A 20,857-nucleotide genomic window follows, 5' to 3' on the forward strand; every position below is an offset into this window, starting at 1 on the left:
CAAACTCCCACCATGCAAAAGCACATAATTAAAATATTCTAGAAGGATGAACATCTGTTTAAAGAAGGAAAGTCTGCCACCCTCTGGAGGCATACCATAGAATTGCCTGGAGGACAAGTTACTAGAGAGACCATTTTTCCCCAGGTGCAGGTGGGTATGGGTTCCATAGTTACGGTGGTCTTGCTCTATATGCACACACACACATAGAGCTAAAAGTAAATTTTAAAATCCCTACAGCGAACAGAAAGTATGTAAACACACACTAGATGAATACTCTGGATACAAAAGGAGACAGAAATATGCAAGCGCAGAATCCTTCTTTCTATACATGCAAATATATTAAACCTTTATCAACAGGCAAATAATATCAGATGCTCTACTACAAAGCTAGATGAGACTTGCCTTAAGGCTTCCAGCTGTATATCCTTTTCAGATCCCAGATTAGCCAAGTCTATAAGCAGAATGACATTTAACAGAAACTCATAGAAGTCTTCCTCTGGATGGTTCTTCCAAGCACAGAGACAGTGCTCCACTATCTCCTTGCAGATGAAGTTGGCACGTAGGTTGCTCACAAGTTTTCCAAGATTCATATTCTTAATGGTAAGGGGGGCTGCAAGCTCTTATGGAGGAGAGAAAAAATGAGAAGGCATAGTTGAAACATTATCATTGCCTTGAAGTTTTGTTTGTCAAGATGTCCCATTCAGGTCAGCCACCAACATTCCTCAAAAATCATCCCCAGGACAGCAACAATGCTGCTTTACATCTCAGAATCCTGAAAAGAACCAATAATAAGAAACAAAGGACTATATAAGGAGAGGGGTGAAGACATCCTATGGAGCACAACTTTCTTCAGGCCCATAGCATCCACTGAAGTTTGGTTCAGCATCCCACCCCCATGGATATAAAAGTCCCTCAATAGCCATTACATATAATGATGTAGCAAAATAGTGACCCTTACATAAAATATCAAATTTATTTTGCTATAAAAAAAAATTCTGGGGTAATTTCCAGCTGTGAATGGTTGAGTTCATGAATACGGAATCCATAGATATTATTATTATTATTATTATTAATAATAATAATAATATTATAATAGTTTTATTTCTTCCCCGCCTACCCTCATGGCTCAAGTTAGGTTGCAACATTACTAAAACACATAATCAAAACACATAATATTTTAAAATATTAATATTAAAACATATTTCCACAAAATACATATTAAAATACACAAACAAAAATCAAACATAAAGTGGGAGTTTAAAATTTGTTATTAGAAGAGATAGGTCTTCACTTGTGTCTTAAATTATGACAGCTGATTTAGCTGTCGGAGCTCTTCTGGCAGGTCGTTCCACACTTGTGGGGCAGCTGATGAAAAGGTCCTATGGGTGGTGGTTGCCAGTTGGGTTCTGGCAGGCTGGAGTATCCGCCCCCCAGAGAACCTCAGTGTTTGCTGTAGGTAACCTGGACCCAAACCATGTAGGGCTTTAAAGGTCAATATCAACACCTTATACTTTGCCCAGAAACTAATTGGCAGTCAGTTGAGTGACTTTAGGATGAATGTAAAATGTTCACTCTTAGAAGTCCCTGTAACCTATGTGGTTGTATTTTGAACCAAACAGAGTTTCCAAACTTGGTAGAAAGGTAGCCCAGTGTAAAGTGCATTGCACAAGTCCAGCATTGAGGTTACCAGCCCATGCACTACCCTTAAGGTCCTCCAAATCTAGGAAGGAGCGCAGCTAGCCTATCAGCTGAAGCTGGTCGTAAGCACTCTTGACAGTCACATCTACCTGGGCTGACATTTAGAGAGAGGGATCCAGGAGCACTCCCAAGCTGAAAACATAGTTTTCAGGGAGAGTGTAACCCCATCCAGAACTGGTTGACACACCTCCATCCCCAGATTAGGATCCTTGATGGCAAGCATGTCTGTTTTGTCTGGATTCAGTTTCAATTTGTTTTTCTTCATCCAATCCATTACCTCCTCCTTAGAAGGTAAGAGCCACCCTTAATCACCCAATACCCTGAGTATGTGGTAGTTTAATCTCAAGGCACCATTTCCATCTCTAGCGCACCAGAATGAGAGAAGCAGAGATACGGATCATAACTGGAGTGTTTACACTAAATGAAACAGGTTCATACTTAGAGAACAAGCATTCAGCACCTGTGCTCTCTTGGCTCAGAAGTAAGTTAGGTTCTGCCACACGTCTCAACACGATCTGAGCCAGAATCATATTTGAGCTTTCATCTGAGTGGCAGCAGCTTTGCAGAACTGAGAGGAGGCCATGGTTTTCCAGCTGCTTTACAAGATCCTTGCAGTAAGTGATCAGCTTGTTCAGCACCAGGAGACCATTTTGAACTGCTGCCGAGGCCCTATGGAAAGAGATGAAAGGGTGACTGCTAGCATTAGCTGCTCCATAGCTGGTTACAGCAAGAGGTACAAGGGAGAGAGATATGACAACAGAACAAATGGTTCATGCAGTATATCCCAGCCCCAGGGAAGTTCACAACATTGGCAGCAGCAAAAAAAGAGTCAGTTTGTCTTTTTGTTTCCAGAGGAACTGAATATTTGGTCAAAACGCTCAACAGAAACAAAAAGACTACACATCTTCCTCCACAGTCTGAGTTCTCTTCAGTCACCATACTATTTTATCCCATCCAGATTTCCACTCAAAGTTACCCAGGTGTGGTTAGCATCTTCTCAATCGCTGCTGGGATGGCACGGAGTAAGTTGTCAGGATCCTTGCTGGACGAAGAGCCAATGTTGGCAAAGATCTCTTGCATCATCTGGGCAGCAAAGTGGTCCAGAGGATAGGGCTTCCTGCAAGCACCTGGTAAGTCACAGTTTCCAGCACCCAACAGGACCTTCAAGACCTGGGAATCAAAGACAGCAGCTCAGCAACAGGGAAGAAAGAAGAATGAAAAAGCCGGAGACTGAAATTGTAAAATTTACTCATAGTTTCCCCACTTTACTCAGAACAAATCAGTGCCAACTAATCCCTCTGGAAAGATCTACCGGACAGATTGAGCCTAAAGCGTCTTTTCAAGGGTGCCCCATGTTTGTAGAATTCCCTATTAAAAAGATTTGCACTTGGTCCCTTCTTTGCAAAAGAGAAGCAGACTTTTAAAAGACTCATTTTCCCCAATTAAAAATACCCTAAAGATAAAGGTAAAAGTTTCCCCTTGACATTAAGTCTAGTTGTGTCTGACTCTGGGGGGTGGTGCTCCTATCCATTTCTAAGCCGAAGAGCTGGCGTTGTCCATAGACGTCTCCAAGGTCATATGGCCAGCATGACTGCATGGAGCACTGTGACCTTCCTGCTGGAATGGTACCTATTGATCTACTCACATTTGCTTGTTTTCAAACTGCTAGGTTGGCAGAAGTTGGGGCAGCAGGAGCTCACTCCCTGAATATGAACCGCCAACCTTTCAGTCAGCAAATTCAGTAGCTCAGCAGTTTAACCCACTGCACCACCAGATTAAACACCCTAAACATTCTTAAATTGGCCACCTGCTACTCCAGCAGTTCATATTCATGGTTTTTAATTAACTGGCTTTAACTTGTCTTCTGAGGGCTTTACTCCAAAACCCAGGTTAAAATATTTTTAAACAAGCATACTGGCCATCTAAAATTCCAATATGTGTCCAACTTACAGCAAGTCCTGCCTGCTGCACTGGTGCTGCCATTGGATGCTCCTGCATGCAGTGCAGTACAGAGCTCAGCCCACCTTGACTGGCAAAAAGTATGCGCCAGTCGTATTTTGCCATGAGCCCATAAAGCACCTGCAGCGCCAACACCATGAACACTTTTTCCTTCCGTTGGCAGCTCAGCAACTCCACCAGCATCTTTACTATTTTCTCCCTGTAGGAAGCAAAAACAAGGTAGTCATCCAATGAAGCAACTGGTTTAGGAAATAGTTGAGGTCTGAATGCAACATAGATTCCAGACAGGAAAGATAATGTCAAGAGTGTGAACAGAAAATAAATTGTCATTCTCTTCCGAAGGTTCAGACCAGGACTGCAAAACCTGCGGCCCTCCAGGTGTTTGTTTTGAGGTATTAGGGTAGTATCTTTGGACTCCATTGAGTTTGGGAGCATGGCTGGCTGAAAGATAGTTGTGAAAGTTACTTTTTAAACTAAAAATCTACAGTTGGTCCTCCATATCTTCAGCCTAAAAGTATTCCAAAAAGCAAGCTTGATTTTTTTTTTAAATTGTATATGGGTGTCTTGAAACCAAACCCACAGGTCAACAGTATAGTCCCCCCTCAAAAATACTATCCATTTTCAAAATATTAATCCTTTTCTTCTAGTAACCTTCTTAAGAGGATAGGCATAATCCTTTTTCAGATGTATTTGATTAAAACCCAGGAAACCTCAGTGTACAAAACAGATGAAGCTGTTTGACAAACTCAAGTTTGAACTAATTCATCTCAGACTGCAATATCTCCACTTAAAATCCTCAGATTTCAGACACCTCCACAATTATACAAATTTATGGGACAACTCTTTGCTTCATCAGCACTGCTATTAAAAGGTGCACAAGATTTCTTACTCTTTTTGCAGTAATTATAGATCATGGAATTGAGCTTATTGCCAATATCCTTTTGAGAGGTGGCATAGCTCAGAGTGCAAAGAACATGCTTGGCATACAAAAGCCTCACAAAAGTAATGCTTTTTAGAAAATGAGAAATATAATTACTTTTTTTAAGAATTGCAATTTTTGGCAATAAAATTAGCCACTGCTCTGGGACATTATAAACTATCGTATATACACGAGTATAAGGTGAGTTTTTCAACCATTTTTTTAGGCTGAAAAAGTCCCCCTCGGCTTATACTCAAGTCAAAGTTATTTATTATTTTACTCTCATTATTATTATTATTATTATTACATTTATTATTTTATTCTATTATTACATTCATAATTTTACTCTATTTTTATTATTACATTTATTATTTTATTCTATTATTACATTCATAATTTTACTCTATTTTTATTATTACATTTATTATTTTATTCTATTATTACATTCATAATTTTACTCTATTTTTATTATTACATGTATCATTTTACTCTCTTTATTATTATTGGAAAGATACATAACCACATTTACACTGAAGAAGGTTAGAATAATGGTTTAATCAGAGTCGGACAGTCTTATTTTAAAATACAGTTTTATGTAAATATTCAAAAACATTTAACCTACTGATGCCTCAATTAATGTAATTTTATTGGTATCTATTTTTATTTCCCACCTTCAGCTTATACTGGAGTCAATACATTTTCCCAGTTTTTCTTGGTAAAATTAGGTGCCTCGGCTTATATTTGGGTCGGTTTATACTCGAGTATATACGGTAACTACTTTTTTAAAAAGTCACATGATTCCACATTTCTTTATACTGCATACTTAATTACAAAGAGGATACACAAAGAAAATGTAACTGACCTAATGCTGAGCTCACTCTCTGGTTTGAGGGGTTGCTTCTCTTGCTGCTCTTGCCCAGGTTTCTCCTCCAAGATTTTGGCAATGAATTTGAGACCAGCCATCTGCAGTTCCACGTCATTATTGGACTTCTGGATCATCTCCATGGCATCGGCCAGTTGCTCCAAGCTACTTTTCTTCCCTACCATCTTCACACTGCAGAAAGCTGACCAACAGATCTATCAGCACAACAGTCCTTCAATCAGTTTCATCAGTGCATCCTCACTTCTACTTCCTCTCCCCCTGTAGACTATTTTGCACATCTTTTGAGTCTCCTGGCCTTTTCATAACACTTCCTGTCAAAGGCTGCTTTCCCTCATCAGCCAGTCTAAAAAAAACCTACACAGAATATATGGCCTCTGAACCGACGTTGTGAGTTTTACTATCAAAGAAGCCTTACAAATTAAATATTTAATTGAAAAGTGGTAAGGATTGCATAACAGTCACTCAACATTTTAATTCAAAAATATCATCATATAATAATATAATCAGAATGATAAAAAGAGGATTGATCTGGATGTAAAGAGGGAAATAAAATCAGTTTTTTCCACATTCCTTTGTTCAAAAACTCAAACATATCTTCCAATCAGTCATAGAAAGCTAGGCATCCACTCTCTCACTTTATCATAATTCCTAGAATCTCTAGAAGCATTACAGATACGTTTCCAACTATATACATATTCCTGTTAGTAAACAAACACTTCATATCAATGTCCAACCTGAACCTTGATGCCAAATACTTTGTTGGTGCAGAAAAAATAGGTAATTTCCTAATACATTTTCCTTTTCCAAAAGTCTAGTAAGATTGAGGTTGCGACATTACCTCAGCTAAGTTTAGGGAAGAAACTTCCCTGGAATTTTGGGAGTTATTGCTAGTCTGAGTGGTCTATATTAGGCTAGATCAGGGGTCCTCAAACGTTTTAAACAGAGGGCCAGGTCACAGTCCCCCAAACTGTTGGAGAGCTGGATTATAATTTGGAAAAAAAATGAATGAATGCACACTGCACATATTTGTAATGCAAAAAGACTTAAAAATAATACAATAAATAAATAACAATTTTAACAAATATAAACTTATTAGTATTTCAATGGGAAGTGTGGGCTTGCTTTTGGATGAAGAGGTAGGATTGTTGTTGTTGTTGTGTGCTTTCAAGTCGTTTCAGACTTAGATAGACCCTGAGTGCAGGCCGGGTAAATGACCTTGGAGGGCCGTATCAAACTCTGGCCCTCAGGCCTTAGTTTGAGGACCCCTGGGCTAAATGAACCACTATCTCAGTATAAAGTAGCTTCCTATATTTCTACGGAGATGAAGTAGGAACTACTTGTCTGTCTCCCATTTTGGTTAGATTTAGTGACCATTGTGCCTAAGCTGTATCAAGGATAAAGCCCATTTCTAGCGATTTGAATCAAAATGTCAGTGGTGCTATTGACTGGTACTAACCTTTCGCTTTCTCATCCAGGGCCTCTGGGAAGAAAAGTCCTTCCAGTTTGAGGAGGTCATTAGTTAGCTGTGTATCGGTCTTTTCTCCCATGGTTGTAGCTGGAGATGGCACTTCAGCAGATGCCAACTTCTTCTTTGGTTTCTTGGATGACAAATCTTCAGAGATGCCACCACTGTTTGCTGGGACCCCATTCACATGTTGGCAATTCCGCTCTGTCCTCCCTTTGCCAATGGAATACTTGAGATAGACTTGGGAACTCTGCAGATCACTTTGGGTGCAACCCTGGCAGTGGTCACTCAGGATACACAATACTTGTTGAGCCAACTCTACCGACACTGACAGCTGGATCAGGCCCTCTTCATCTAGCTCTGACATCTTAAAAAAGAAAAGGGTTGAATGCATACAGACTACATGATAAGTCAAGGCTCTCAGGGCCACTTATACCCCCCCCCCCTCAAAAAAGACCTACAGTGTAAAAAAATCATTCATATTTCATATATACTGTATATGCATAGTCTGAAGGTAATATTATGCACAATATTTTAAATAATCTTGTACATGAAACAAAGTTGGTGTACATTGAACCATCAGAAAGCAAAGATATCACTATCGCAGCCATCTGTATGGACCATTTTGGATTTGAGAATTCCAGGTAAGAGATACTTTGCTTGTTATTCTATTTTTCCCTGCAAACATTCAGCACACTTGCTCCAAGAGGTTGCATAAAGTTCTGGGACAGATTTTTTGGAGAGTTCAATGCCATGAGATTATTGGGTCACTGTGAGTTTTCCAGGCTGTATGGCCATGTTCCAGAAGCATTCTCTCCTGATATTTCAACCACATCTAGGGCAGGCATCCTCAGAGGTTGTGAGGTTTGTTGGAAATTAGACAAGTGAGGTTTATATATCTGTGGAATGTCCAGGGTGGGAGAAAAAAACTCTTGTCTGCTTGAGGCGTGTGAATGTTGCAATTGGCCACCTTGATTAGCATTTAATGGCCTTGCAGCCTCAAAGAATGGCTGATTGCTACCTGGGGGGCCATTTGTTTGGTGGTGTTAACTAGCCCTGATTGAGTCTTGAGAATTCCCCTGTTTTCTGAGTGTTGCTCTTTATTTACTGTCCTGATTTTAGTTTTTTTTAATACTGGTAGCCATATTTTGTTCATTTTCATGGTTTCCTCCTTTCTGTTGAAATTGTCCACATGCTTGTGGATTTCAATAGATTCTCTGTGTACCTTCTGGTTCTGTTGGATGAGCTTGAGAATTTCCTGCTGCTTGGGGAGTTCTAGCTTCTTAACAAAGAAGAGCAGCTCCCACCATTCAGCCCGATTCAGGTTCCCAGACTCTTCATTTATCTGATCTCTCAGATATGGCAAGGAGTACAGTCCTTCAAGTGGTTTGCAGTAAACTGCAGGTAAATACAAAATTGCAAAATAGTTCTTTAGATATTTTCAGAAATTATACCATGATATGCATCTGGGTACGTTTAGCTTGGAAAAGAGAAGGTCGAGAGGGGACATGAGAACCATGTTCAAATATTTGAAAGGATGTCACATTGAGGAGGGGAAAAGCTTGTTTTCTGCAGCTCTAGAGACTAGGGTATACAGCAATGGATTCAAACTGCAGGAAAAGACCATCCATCTAAACATTAGGAAGAACTTCCTGACAGTTAGAGCTGTTTGACAGTGGAATATGCTGCCTTGGAGCGTGGTGGAGTCTCCAGCAGAGGCTGGATGACCATCTGTAGGGACTGCCTTGATTTCTACATGGCAAATTCTATGAATTTTGGTAATTTTGGAATTTTTAATGAGTTTTAGTGAGTTCTTTTTCTAAGAGAATAGCAGCGTTATCCAATTGTAATAAGTATCAAAAGACTTAAAAATCTTAAACGTATGTGTTCACTTATATTGTTTTGGTTATGTCATTTTTACTTTGTATGTTTTATGATGTTACCTGGGAACCGCTCTGAGTCCCCTTGGGGAGATAGAGCGGTATATAAATAAAGTATTATTATTATTATTATTATTATTATTCACTGTGTAACAGCTGTTCCAATCTCCTGGATCTTTTAACACATGATGCCAGATAAGGAACCTGAGGACTTCTGCGTGCCAAATGCTCTGGCAATAATAATTTCAAAGTCTATTTCTACATCTTCATACCAAAGACAGCAATACAGTTCCATTCTACAGCACAGCTTGAGCAGCAAAGTGCAGCCCTAAAGTGGAAAGTAGTTTTCTCTTTTGGTATAATGTACACCTCCAGCATCATCTTACCTGTGTCTTCTCTCAGAATCTCTGTGAGGCTGGAGACCATTTTCTGGGCTTCCTGATCTGCACACCTGGATGAATCCACAATTTCAACCATGTGCCAATGCACCCAATACGTGCGACCCAAGGACTCCCAATAAACCTGGAAAAAATGAGTGCCATGTTGAAAATTACTCAACTTACTTTCTTTTCCTGGAACCAACAATGTCTGCCTTAAAACTCCCTGACTACACATGAACAGCTTGAAACCATAACTCATCTCTTGAAACAGGTGTGATTCTCTTGATCACCTAATTGACAAGAGTGTGGGAAAGCAAAAAATATATTATACATATCAACAAGATTCTCCCTTCCTGCTACAACCAAATATCAATACAAACATACCTGCTCTTGCATCTCCTGGGCACTCCAAACCCTGCTCTATGCCTTTTCCTCCCCAAGATTGGGACTCAAGGCAACTTATAATGGTTGCAATGACATTATTAAAAATCCACAAGATACAAAAGTTAAAACACAATTAAATAATCAAAACTAACCAGGTTAAAATATGTATCTTTAAAAAAAAACTGTATAGGAAGTGACAAGATCCAGTATATTGTGTAAGACACAGCTTTATATCAATATACCTATCGTAACTTCTCTGGGAAGGGAGAGCCCGAACTTGCAATTTGACACCACATTAACTGACATGGCTCAATGCTATGGAATCTTAGGATTTGTAGTCTGGTGAGACACCAGCTCTCTTTGGCCAAGAAGAGTAAAGACCTTGTAAAACTACAACTCCCATGATTCCATAGCATTGATTCCATAGCATACTATGAAATCCTAGAGTTTATAGTTTGGTGAGACACCATCACTCTTTGGCCAAGAAGAATAAAGACCTTGTAAAACTAGAGCTCCCATGATCCCATAGCATTGAGCACTTAAAGGTATATCAAGCTGAATGTAGATACACCCTGAGAAAGCTTTGTTCCCTGTTTTATCTAATGTACTTGAGCAGATGTGAGAACAGAGGTTGGCTCTACACTACCAAATAATATAGTTTGACCTGAATTATATGGTCAGTGTAGACCCCTATAATGAAGTTCAAACTGTATTTTTTGGGTCTGCGCAGAAATTAAACGGCAGCCAATGGAACTGTTTCAACAAGAGAGTTGTGTGTTTCTTGTAGCTATCCCAGTTAGCAATTACAATGATCCAAACAGGATATCACTAAGGCATGTGACACAGTGTTCAGGTCCAATGGGCCCAGTTAGTGCATAAGCCTTAACAGTGCAAATGCACTCCTAGCTGCCACCAAAATCTGTCTTTTGGTGTGTTTTTTTTTTGGCTTAACAGCTGAGTCCAGGAATACCCCCAAACTGTGAACCTGTGTCTCCAAGAGGAGTGTAATCCCATCCAGCACACCCCTGATTAAGAGCACCTCTCCTAGTTTTTTAATGTATATATTAAATTACAGAACCAAGTCCTGAGGGATCTCATAAGCCAACATACCTGGAGTGGAGGAGTGCCATTATTGCTCTGGAGGAATTCACCCTCATCTCCTGCAGAGACTTTCTCATAGCTTTCCAACATACGCACACGCATGCCATGCACCAGCTTCTCCTTCAGGTACTCCATGTAACCATTACGACTGGGGAAGGCTGAGCGCGACTTGAAAGTACTTTCCTCCTTGTAGCTTAAGGGTGTGACCGATGGGATAGAGGCACAGGTGGGAATCTGGTGCTGGAAGATCGACCGAATCCCTCGAGGCTGATTTGCTCTGCAGTGGCGAAGGTTCAGGCCATGATCCCAGCCCATAACTCGCACCAGCTCTGAAATGAGGTGGGCCATGGCCATACTGAAGTCAAATTCACACAGCAACCTCTTCTTTACCTCAGAGTTTGCACTGGAGGTTACAGAGTGGTCACTCTCCACCCCTAGCTCTACGGTACTGTTGAGCTTGTCCAAGAGGAACGTGGCACACAGGTAAAGCTTCACCAGGGAGAAGAGTTGCTTCCCTGGGATCTGAAACGAAGAAGAAGATCACACTCCAAACCAGAAAATGCCAATTTCTCCCTTCCCAGCTCAGCACAGCCCTGATTCTTTATCTCCAGCACTTTTCTTGTATATTGGAACTCAGTCTGCCTCTTCATCCACTGCTACCAGTGTCCACACTCTCTCCATCAGTCTGATCCTAATGACAATTCTCCATTTGGCACCCCAAATGCAGCCCTGTGATATTTAATTTCAGATGCATGTTGAAAACACAACCATTGATGCCAACCATCTATGCATAAATGAAATATTGAATCTATTTATGCCATGGGCCTGTTCATTTGTTCACTGTGTATCTGTATACCATATATGTTGGAAGCTTAATTTTATATGGATTTTTTTTTATCCTATGTGATGGACATGTAACAAGACAAAAGAATATTGGATATTGATACAAAATTATTACAATCAATTATTACAATTTAAAATCAGATTACAACTAGACCCAACTTTATTTCTATTGGGACTTCCAAATAAACAAATGGACACCATGAATTTCAAGTCAGTACATTACACGATTATTGCAGCAGGACTACTCTATGCCCAAAAATGGAAAACTAAAGAACTATCCCTAAAAGAAATCTGGATTCCAAAAAATTTAGAACTGGCAGAAATGAATAAAGTTATTTTGCTTGAGACATCAACTGATACTTTATTTAAAAGAATGAGAACCATTTAAATAATTTATATACAAAAAAGAAATGTCAAAACACTGGCAGGTTTCAAACACTAAATAAAAAATGAAGATAGTATAGGCAGTCCCTGAGTTATAGACAACATAGGTTCTGTAGGTTTCCTCTTAAGTTGAATTTATATGTGAATTGATACTTTTAAGTGGAGCTATATATATATATAGAGAGAGAGAGAGATACACACACACATATATATAAGGGCTGGGCTTTAGCACAGCTAGTTAATCACCAGCTGCAATAAATCTTACCAATCAAAAGGTTGGCAGTTCGAAGCCCAAGTCAGGACAAGCGCCTGATCTTCAGCCCTGCTGACTGTCCACCTAAGCAGTTTGAAAATAGCTGTGAGTAGATAAATTAGGTACTGCTTAAGCGGGAAGGTATTTTATGAAACCATAAAAAGGAAATATCAGAAATTCCAGCAAGCAAAAGAAAGGTGGAAGTCTATGATCAAGGGCTCTACAACATAGAGGATGGAGCAACAGTCCCTCCTTGTGGCCAGAATTGAGTACAACCTCCAGGATGCCGAATTTGGGGGAATGTCCATATATATAAATGTGTGTGTGTATACACTTCTATCTCTCCTGTCTGTTTAACTGTATTGAACGTTTGCTGTATATGTGTTCTGTGATCTGACCTGAGTCCCCTTCAGGGTGAGAATTTATAAATGCTGTAAATAAATAAATAAATGTTTTGCATAGCATAGGGAAGGGTTAACACCCCTGTCACATTTGTTTTGCTGTCTCTGCCCCTGTTCAAAAGATTTCACCTTACTTTCTGGCAACGTAACAATTGGATTTTGAAAAATGTGGCTTGTTGTAGAAACAAAGATTGGTGATAAAGCTTCACTGGAGATACCTTTTCCCATAATAAATCTTACAGGAGTTAATTTCCCTTCCTAGGAGCAGATTACTCTCATTTTTCTGTTGTCTCACTCCCATTCTCAACTATGAGTCACATGTAAATTGAATGTCTGTAACTCGGGGATTGTCTGTATGGTAAAATGAAGACAGTGTTTAAAAAGATAGATTAGTGGGATTATAATAATATTTTCATTGTGTGTCTTTGAGGTGGGAGTATCATTTTAGAAAATTACCCTACATTGATATAGTGATATAAATCATATGGGAGAATTATCATCTTTATAGATATTATAATAATACATATTGCTGAAAAATAATAAATACATGGAATAAAAATTATGTGGATATCTTGTTTGATATAAAGGCTATGCAAATACCTGTGGATCATTAAATTAACGCCTTACTGATTTTATGACACTCTGAGAGTTGCTAATTTTGAAGTTTATGATCTTTAAATCAATACAGTGTAATAAAATTATGTTATTGGTTTATACTAGAAGCAAAACCCCTTTTGCCATTGAACAGAATGAATGAATCTGAGAGGAGGTTTGTTCAGATCAAAATAAAAACCCAGTTAAATACTCGCCCATTCATATTTCTTTACCTGAGGAAGGGGAATCCCTTCAAAGGACATGCCATGCTCCTCTGAGGATGTAGTTTCTGCAAACAGCTCAAGGAGAGTGCAGCGACTGTCAAAGTCCATGTGTTGTTCAATGCCATCCTGCTGGCTCAATGATAAGAGAACATAGGCTCGGCTTCCTAAAACCAAAGACATTTATGAAGTGTTTTTTTGTTCTTTTTTGGGGTTTTTTTTTTTGAGTTTGTTCTATGGCACCACTTAGATTTTAGGGCAGAAGGTCCATTACACTGCTTACAGAGTCACACAATAAAAATAAAGATATGTATTGGTCAGGAATTTTAGCAGAGTACCTTACAAAACGAGGCAGAGCAATATTTATAGACACATATAAAAATACAGGCCATAAAGTAACAAACAGGTTTAAATGAAACAAGAATGGATGGAGAAACTGCAGTGTTGTGTGCCTGCGTTTTTGACTTGTAAAGATCCTAAGGTGGAATATTCTCAGGCTAAGGCCCCTTCTACACTGCCATATAATCCAGATTATCAAAACAGATAATTCACATTATTTTCTTTGAACTGGACATGAGTCTGCACTGCCATATAATCCACTTCAAAACAAATAATCTGGATTGTATATGGCAATATAGAAGGGGCCTGAGAGTGTGTAACTTGCTTAAGGTCACTCCAGTGAGATTCCATGGTTGAACAGGAATTTGAACCCTGGTCTCCAGAGTTGTATATCTGTTGTATTTTAATCTTTGTTCCATGTATTTTGTGTATTTCATAGAAGTAAGTTTTAATATATGCTTTTATTGAATGTGTTTATTATGATTATGTATTTTGTGTTGTACCCCCCCCCCCTTGAGCAATAAGGAAAGGAGGGTAATAAATAAAAAAATATACTGTAAAATTATTATTTTTAATCCTGAACTCAAATCATTATAAATACGTAATCAAATATAAGTGCATCTATAATAGGAAACAGCCACCTGCTACTTTATGGCTCAGCTATTTCTTTGTCATGATTATTCAGTCCCAAGTAAGTTCAATTTCTCATCTTGTACCTGAAGTTAAGAATCATAAAATCATCGAGTTGGAAGAGACCTCATGGGCCATCCAGTCCAACCCCCTGCCAAGAAGCAGGAAAATCGCATTCAAAGCACCCCTGACAGATGGCCATCTAGCCTCTGTTTAAAAGCCTCTGTTTAAGGGTGAAGGGGCATACATGTTCTCATCACAAAGGGAATCAACTTTGTATTAACTCTGAAAATGACTCAGCATTTTAGATGGTTTTTTCATCTGTTTGACTGATAGATAGCTATTTTAATTGCCTATATATTAAGATTGCTTTATATTTTGATGAGATGTGTTTTATTGTTTATCTATGCGACATAAAAAAATTGTCCAATTTGTAAGCCACCTTGAGTCCCCTCCGGGGTCGAGAAAGGCAGAGTAGAAATGAAGTAAATAAATAATAAGTGTAATTTTAAATGCAAACTGTATTTTTATATTCCAACTTGGTCCTAGAAGCCTAAATTATTGGAATACTCACAAAACTTTACAAAAAATAGCAAAGGTCTGCTGTGTGGTTTCTGGGCTGTGTGGCCAACGTATTCTAGCAGCATTTTCTCCTGACATTTCACCTGCACCTGTGGCTGGCATCTTCAGAGGATCTAATGGCGGTAAAGTAAGTGGAGTATATATACCTTTGGAATGTCCAGGGTGGAAGAACCAATGTCTATTAACCAAGTGTGAAGGGTGCAATTCGCAACCCTAACTTGCAAGTGTTTGAGTGGGATCAGTCCATTAGCGTGTTAGCAACTGAAAATATTGCATAGTCAATAGTAAGGGAAATAGCCACACCTTTGCTCCCTTGAAGTGTTTATGGTCTAGAGGCCATACAACTCAGAAACCACATATCACCCCAGTGATTCTGGCTAAGAAAAGCTTTGGCAATAAATTGTAAAGGTCCTTCTGATGACTCTTACCTGCATCATGGGAAGCCAGAGCCCTGAGCATCTTGCCAGCACTGCAACGGATCTGTTTCTCTGTGTGACACAGCATTTTCATCAGCAAATCAAGGGCACCTGTTTCCTTGAAGACACCCATCAATGATGGGATACTGGCATAGGCACTGAGCACATGGATAGTGTTCAAGATGGATGACTGGGGAACCATAGTACTCTCCATCTGCCAAGAAGCTCTCTGTACCAGATTCCTGACATCCTTCTTCATCTCCAAAAGAGAGGCTTCGTCCAGTGTGACCTCAGGAGAGAATATGTGAGATGGTCTCTGCTCCAGCTCTTGCCTCTTGGGCTGCCTCTTGCCTAAGAGTGTTGGGCAGTTGGCAGAGACATCATCTGCAGGCATCCACATCAGGATGTTCTCCATTTTGCTTTCTGTCAAAGAGATGCTTGTGGTGCTTCCAGAACCATTCTCTGAGCTGAGAACATGCCAACGAATCAGGTATTCAGTCTGCCCATTGTTACCATGGCGCTGCGAGACTAATTCCTCAGGAAAGGCCTGGAGCTTGGGCCCAAGATGCACTAGAACACTCCCATTTTGCTTCTCAATCACCATGGCCGGGAATACATCTATTGGAATAAAGATGATAAAAAATGTCATATCTCTAAAATAAACTGTACCTGCAAAAAGTATGGAAACCCCTCAGGATGGTAGTCAAATCTTGCAGCAACTTTAAAGATAAACACAACTGTAAAGATAAATACTCCCCCCAGAGTGAAATCACATCGGCCTCCTCCCTCCTGACCTTCAGGAAAAAGCTAAAAACTTGAATGTGGGACCAAGATTTTGGTTAGTAACAGTGCAATAAGAGACCACAGAATAGTACAATGACAGCTGGAATGGCCTCAGACTATAATATCAGATTGAGTGATTCTAAATAAGTGTTTTAAAATGTTTGATAAGTTTTAGTTATTGTTTTAATGTATGTGTTTATTTTATTTGATGTATGTTCATGTGGGATCGAATGGCTGCCTATATACCTGAGCAGCCTTGAGTCCCCTAAGAGGTGTGAAGGGCAGGGTATACATATGGTAAATAAATAAAATAAATAATTTTATTATGGCCTATCCCAGTCCCCGTCTATACTGGCCATTTAATGCAGTTAGAAGCTAGCTTCAAATTGTAACAGCCAGACAACAAACACCAACAAAAGTGCATGAAAGGAAGAACTTAATGTAAATCAGTGTTCTGTGGTTTGCGTAATCACTATCTGGGACTCAAATTGGTTCCAGGATTTCCTATGTAAAGTGAAACCACTTTCTTCAATACTGGTTTGAAACTGCATTGAATGGTCACGTAGATGAGACCCCAGCCCTTCTGAACCTGGTGCCTTCGATATGTCCAATTTTGTTCATAGAATCATAAAAGTCATAGAATCACAGAGTTGGAAGAGACTACAAGGACCACCTAGTCCAATTCTGCCATGCAGGAAAACACAATCAAAGCACCCTTGACAGATGGTCATCCAACCTCTGCTTTAAAACCTTCAGAGAAGGAGACTCCACCGCACTCCGAGGCAGCATATTCCACTATCAAACAGCTCTTACCGTCAGGAAGTTCTTCCTAATGTTTTTTCCTGTAGTTTGAATCTATTCATCTGTGTTGTAATCTCCAGAGCAGCAGAAAACAAGCTTATCCCCTCTTCAATGTGACATCCTTTCAAATGTTTAAAAATGGCTTTTATGTCCCTCCTCAGCCTTTTTTTTTCTCCAAGTTAAACATGCCCAATTCCCTAAGATGTTCCTCACAGAGCTAAGTTTTCAAATATTTGACCGTTTTGGGCTCCCTTCTCTGGACACATTGCAGCTTGACCATATTCTTTTAGAAATGTGGTGCCTAGAATTATTGTTGTTGAGTGCCTTCAAACCATTTCCAACTGGTGACCTTATACCACACTGACATTCAGTTCCATAATACCATAGTGGACTGTACTCCAAAACATCCTGAAGGCATCAGGTTAACAAAGAGTAGTTTAAACATTCTTAAAAAAGCTAAAGCCCACAAACATTCCATCTGATGGAGGATATTCTAATCCAAGGGATTTTATCATGATAAACATATTTGTCTCCTGGTTATAAAGAATGGATCACAAGATATCTACACCCAACACCACTGGAGAAATTATACTGTTTAGCTGGTGTGCACCACCTGACATCTGCCAGGAAGTAGTAGCTAATAATGAAAGGACCAAGGTGGTGACATCTCAGGCCCATCCCCTGTTCAGATATCAGCCAGCACGCCAATGCCTTAAATCAAGAAACAGCTTTCTAAGATCTACAGAGATACTCGCAGGAACACTTCAGCAAGCAAGAGTCCAAAAGTGGCAGGCTAAAACCCAGAACCTCAATCCATGGCAGATACCAAATGAGAAACTCGCTCCTGGGCACACAGAAAACTGGGTGACTAGGAAGGTGCTGAACAGATTGCACTCTGGCACCATGAGATGCAGAGCCAATCTTAAGAAATGGGCCTACAAAGTAGAGTCCACGACATGTGAGTGCGGAGAAGAGCAAACCACAGACGACCTATTACAATGCAGTCTGAGCTCTGCCACATGCACAATGGAGGTCCTACTTATAGCAACACCAGAGGCCAGCTACTGGTCAATGGACATTTAATATAATGCCAAGTTTTTTTAACTTTGTGTGTTTTTAAAAATACATTACAACTGTACCCTTGATTCGATAAATAAATAAATTCATTTTAAACTAAGATTTTTTAAATCAGCACCAGAGGCACTCCAAGTGGCCAGCTACTGGTCAAAGTACATTTAGTATAATGCAAGTTTTTAACTGCTTGTGTTTTGAAGTACATTACAACCCTCAATTTGCTTTTGACACAATAAATAAATACATAACAAAGAATTGTGGTTGACAACTGCATCCAGATTTTTATGACCTACTAGCCTTCCCCTGCCATGCGTTGCTGCGGCCCACTCTTGTGGTCATGGGGGTTCTGTGTGAGAGGTTTGGCCCAATTCTATTGTTGGTGGGGTTCAGAATGCTCTGTGATTGTAGGTGAGCAACAATCCCAGCAACTGCAACTCCCAAATGTTCAGATTCTATTTTGCCCAAACTCCACCAGTGTTCACATTTGGGCATATTGAGTATTCCTGTAGAGTTTGGTCCAGATCCATCATTGTTTGAGTCCACAGTGATCTCTGGATGTAGGTGAACTACATCTCCAAAACCAAAGGACACTGCCCATCAAACCCTTCTAGTATTTTCTGTTGGTCATGGGAGAACTATGTGCCAAGTTTGGTTCAATTCCATCGTTGGTGGGATTCAGAATGCTCTTTGATTGTAGGTGAACTATAAATCCCAGCAACTACAACTCCCAAATGACAAAATCATTTTTTTTTTAGTAAAGGACATACATTGGGTTGTTAAGTGTCTTGTGTCCAAATTTGGTGTCAATTCGTCCAGTGGTTTTTGAGTTCTGTGAATATCGCAAACGAACATTACATTGGGTTGTTGTAGGTTTTTCCGGGCTATATGGCCATGTTCTGGAGGCAATTTTTCTCCTGACGTTTCGCCTGCATCTATGGCAAGCATCCTCAGAGGTAATGAGGTCTGTTGGAACTGGGAAAAATGGGTTTATATATCTGTGGAATGACCAGGTTGAGACAAAGGACTTTTGTTTGCTGGGGCTAGCTGTGAATGTTTTAGCTGATCACCTTGATTAGCATTCAATGGCTTGGAAGCGCCCAGGGGGAATCTTTCGTTCAGAGTGATTTCATGTGCCTGTTTGTTTCCCCTCTGTTGTTTTGCTGCTGTAATTTTTGAGTTTTTTAATACTGGTAGCCAGATTTTGTTCATTTTCATGGTCTCCTCCTTTCTGTTGAAATTGTCCACATGCTTGTGGATTTCAATGGTTTCTCTGTGTAGTCTGACATGGTGGTTGTGAGAATGGTCCATGAAAATGAACAAAATCTGGCTACCAGTATTAAAAAACTCAAAAATTACAGCAGCAAAACAACAGAGAGTAAACAATCAGGCACATGAAATCACTCTGAACAAAAGATTCCCCCCAGGTGCTTCCAAGCATTCACAGCTAGCCCCAGCAAACAAAAGTCCTTTGTCTCAACCTGGTCATTCCACAGATATATAAACCCATTTTTCCTACTTCCAACAGACCTCACTACCTCTGAGGATGCTTGCCATAGATGCAGGCGAAACGTCAGGAGAAAAATTGCCTCCAGAACATGGCCATATAGCCCGGAAAAACCTACAACAACCCATGGATTCCGGCCATGAAAGTCTTCGACAATACAGTGAACATTACATTTTTATTTATATAGACAACAATGCTATCAGCCCTTACAAGACTTGCCAGTGATGGATCGTAGGGTGCATCTACGCCAGGCCTGGGCAAACCTGGGCCCTCCAGGTGTTTTGGATTTCAACTCCCACAATTCCTGACAGCCATAGCTGTTAGGAATTATGGGAGTTGAAGTCCAAAACAGCTGGGAGGCCCAAGTTTGCCCAGGCCTGATCTACACTGTAGAATGAATCTGACACTACTTTAATTGCCAGGGCTCAATGCTATGCAATGCTGAGTATTTGCAGTTCGCTGAAGCCCTTGCAAAACTGCAACTCTCATGATTCCACAGTATTGAGCCCTTGCAATTAAAGTGATGCCAAACCGCATTACTTCGACAGTGTAGATGCACCCTTTTTCCAAGATCAGCCACAGGACACTCCTGCACCCGGCTAAGCCCCGCCCCTTGCAGCCTTAGCCACGCCCACTGCAGGCAGCTGTGAGGGGCGGGGTCCACCTGGCGCTAATTGGAAGCGGAGGGCATTGAGTCTCATGAAAAGCGCCACATAAACCATACAAGAACGCTCCCCCAAAGTTTTCCATTTAAGCCTACCTTTCTCGTGCCCCCAAGGCCTTTTCTATACGTTTGAACTATATGAAAACCCTTCAGCCAAACCCTGCTGGCTGCATCCCTTGTTTCTCCGGCTTAGCGGCTGCCCCATCACTTCCGCATTTTCTGCGCATGCTCTGTTTCCCCACTGACGCCCTACGGGTCCCTCCGGGATACAAACTTCCCTTTCCTGCGATTGCTTCCACAGGTGGAGCCTCTAGGGACATAGGGCTGCATCAACACTGCAGAATTAATCCAGTTTGACACCAGTTCAACTGCCATGGCATAATGCTATGGAATCCTGGAAGGTGTGGTTTGGTGAGGGGCAAAAAAATGTCCTCTTAGAAAAATATAGTAATAGTAATTCTATTTAACCTCAGCAGTTACGAAAGCTGACTGGCACAACCTGAGGATCACAACCAGATACAGTGAAGACATCTGCCCTTATGCTTTGCTACTCTGCTGCTGAATATGCATGCCCAGTGTGAAACACATCTCACCACACTAAAACAGTGGATGTGGTTCTAAATGAAACATGCCGCATAATCACAGGATGTCTGCGCCCAACACTGCTGGAGAAGTTATACTGTTTAGCCAGTATTGCAA

The 20,857-nt window shown here is 40.2% G+C and overlaps 1 protein-coding gene across 1 annotated transcript in view; it reads right to left on the reverse strand.

Annotated features, from left to right (window-relative positions):
* Nucleotides 1–20,384, reverse strand: part of LOC132761514 (cullin-9-like) — a 38,138-nt gene extending 17,754 nt beyond the window's left edge. The window contains exons 1-12 of the mRNA XM_060754449.2: nucleotides 20,255–20,384; nucleotides 15,345–15,950; nucleotides 13,378–13,532; nucleotides 10,679–11,191; nucleotides 9,191–9,326; nucleotides 8,150–8,322; nucleotides 6,916–7,291; nucleotides 5,439–5,640; nucleotides 3,649–3,856; nucleotides 2,675–2,868; nucleotides 2,159–2,367; nucleotides 403–619 (exon numbers count right to left, since the gene is read on the reverse strand). Coding sequence (XP_060610432.2) covers nucleotides 403–619; nucleotides 2,159–2,367; nucleotides 2,675–2,868; nucleotides 3,649–3,856; nucleotides 5,439–5,640; nucleotides 6,916–7,291; nucleotides 8,150–8,322; nucleotides 9,191–9,326; nucleotides 10,679–11,191; nucleotides 13,378–13,532; nucleotides 15,345–15,936 — 2,975 coding nt within the window. The 5' untranslated portion in view covers nucleotides 15,937–15,950; nucleotides 20,255–20,384. The remainder of the gene's footprint in view (nucleotides 1–402; nucleotides 620–2,158; nucleotides 2,368–2,674; nucleotides 2,869–3,648; nucleotides 3,857–5,438; nucleotides 5,641–6,915; nucleotides 7,292–8,149; nucleotides 8,323–9,190; nucleotides 9,327–10,678; nucleotides 11,192–13,377; nucleotides 13,533–15,344; nucleotides 15,951–20,254) is intronic.
* Between the last annotated feature and the right edge of the window lie 473 nt (nucleotides 20,385–20,857).

The sequence above is a fragment of the Anolis sagrei genome, chromosome 1, assembly GCF_037176765.1.
Source record: "Anolis sagrei isolate rAnoSag1 chromosome 1, rAnoSag1.mat, whole genome shotgun sequence".
NCBI classification, from domain to species: Eukaryota; Metazoa; Chordata; class Lepidosauria; order Squamata; family Dactyloidae; genus Anolis; species Anolis sagrei.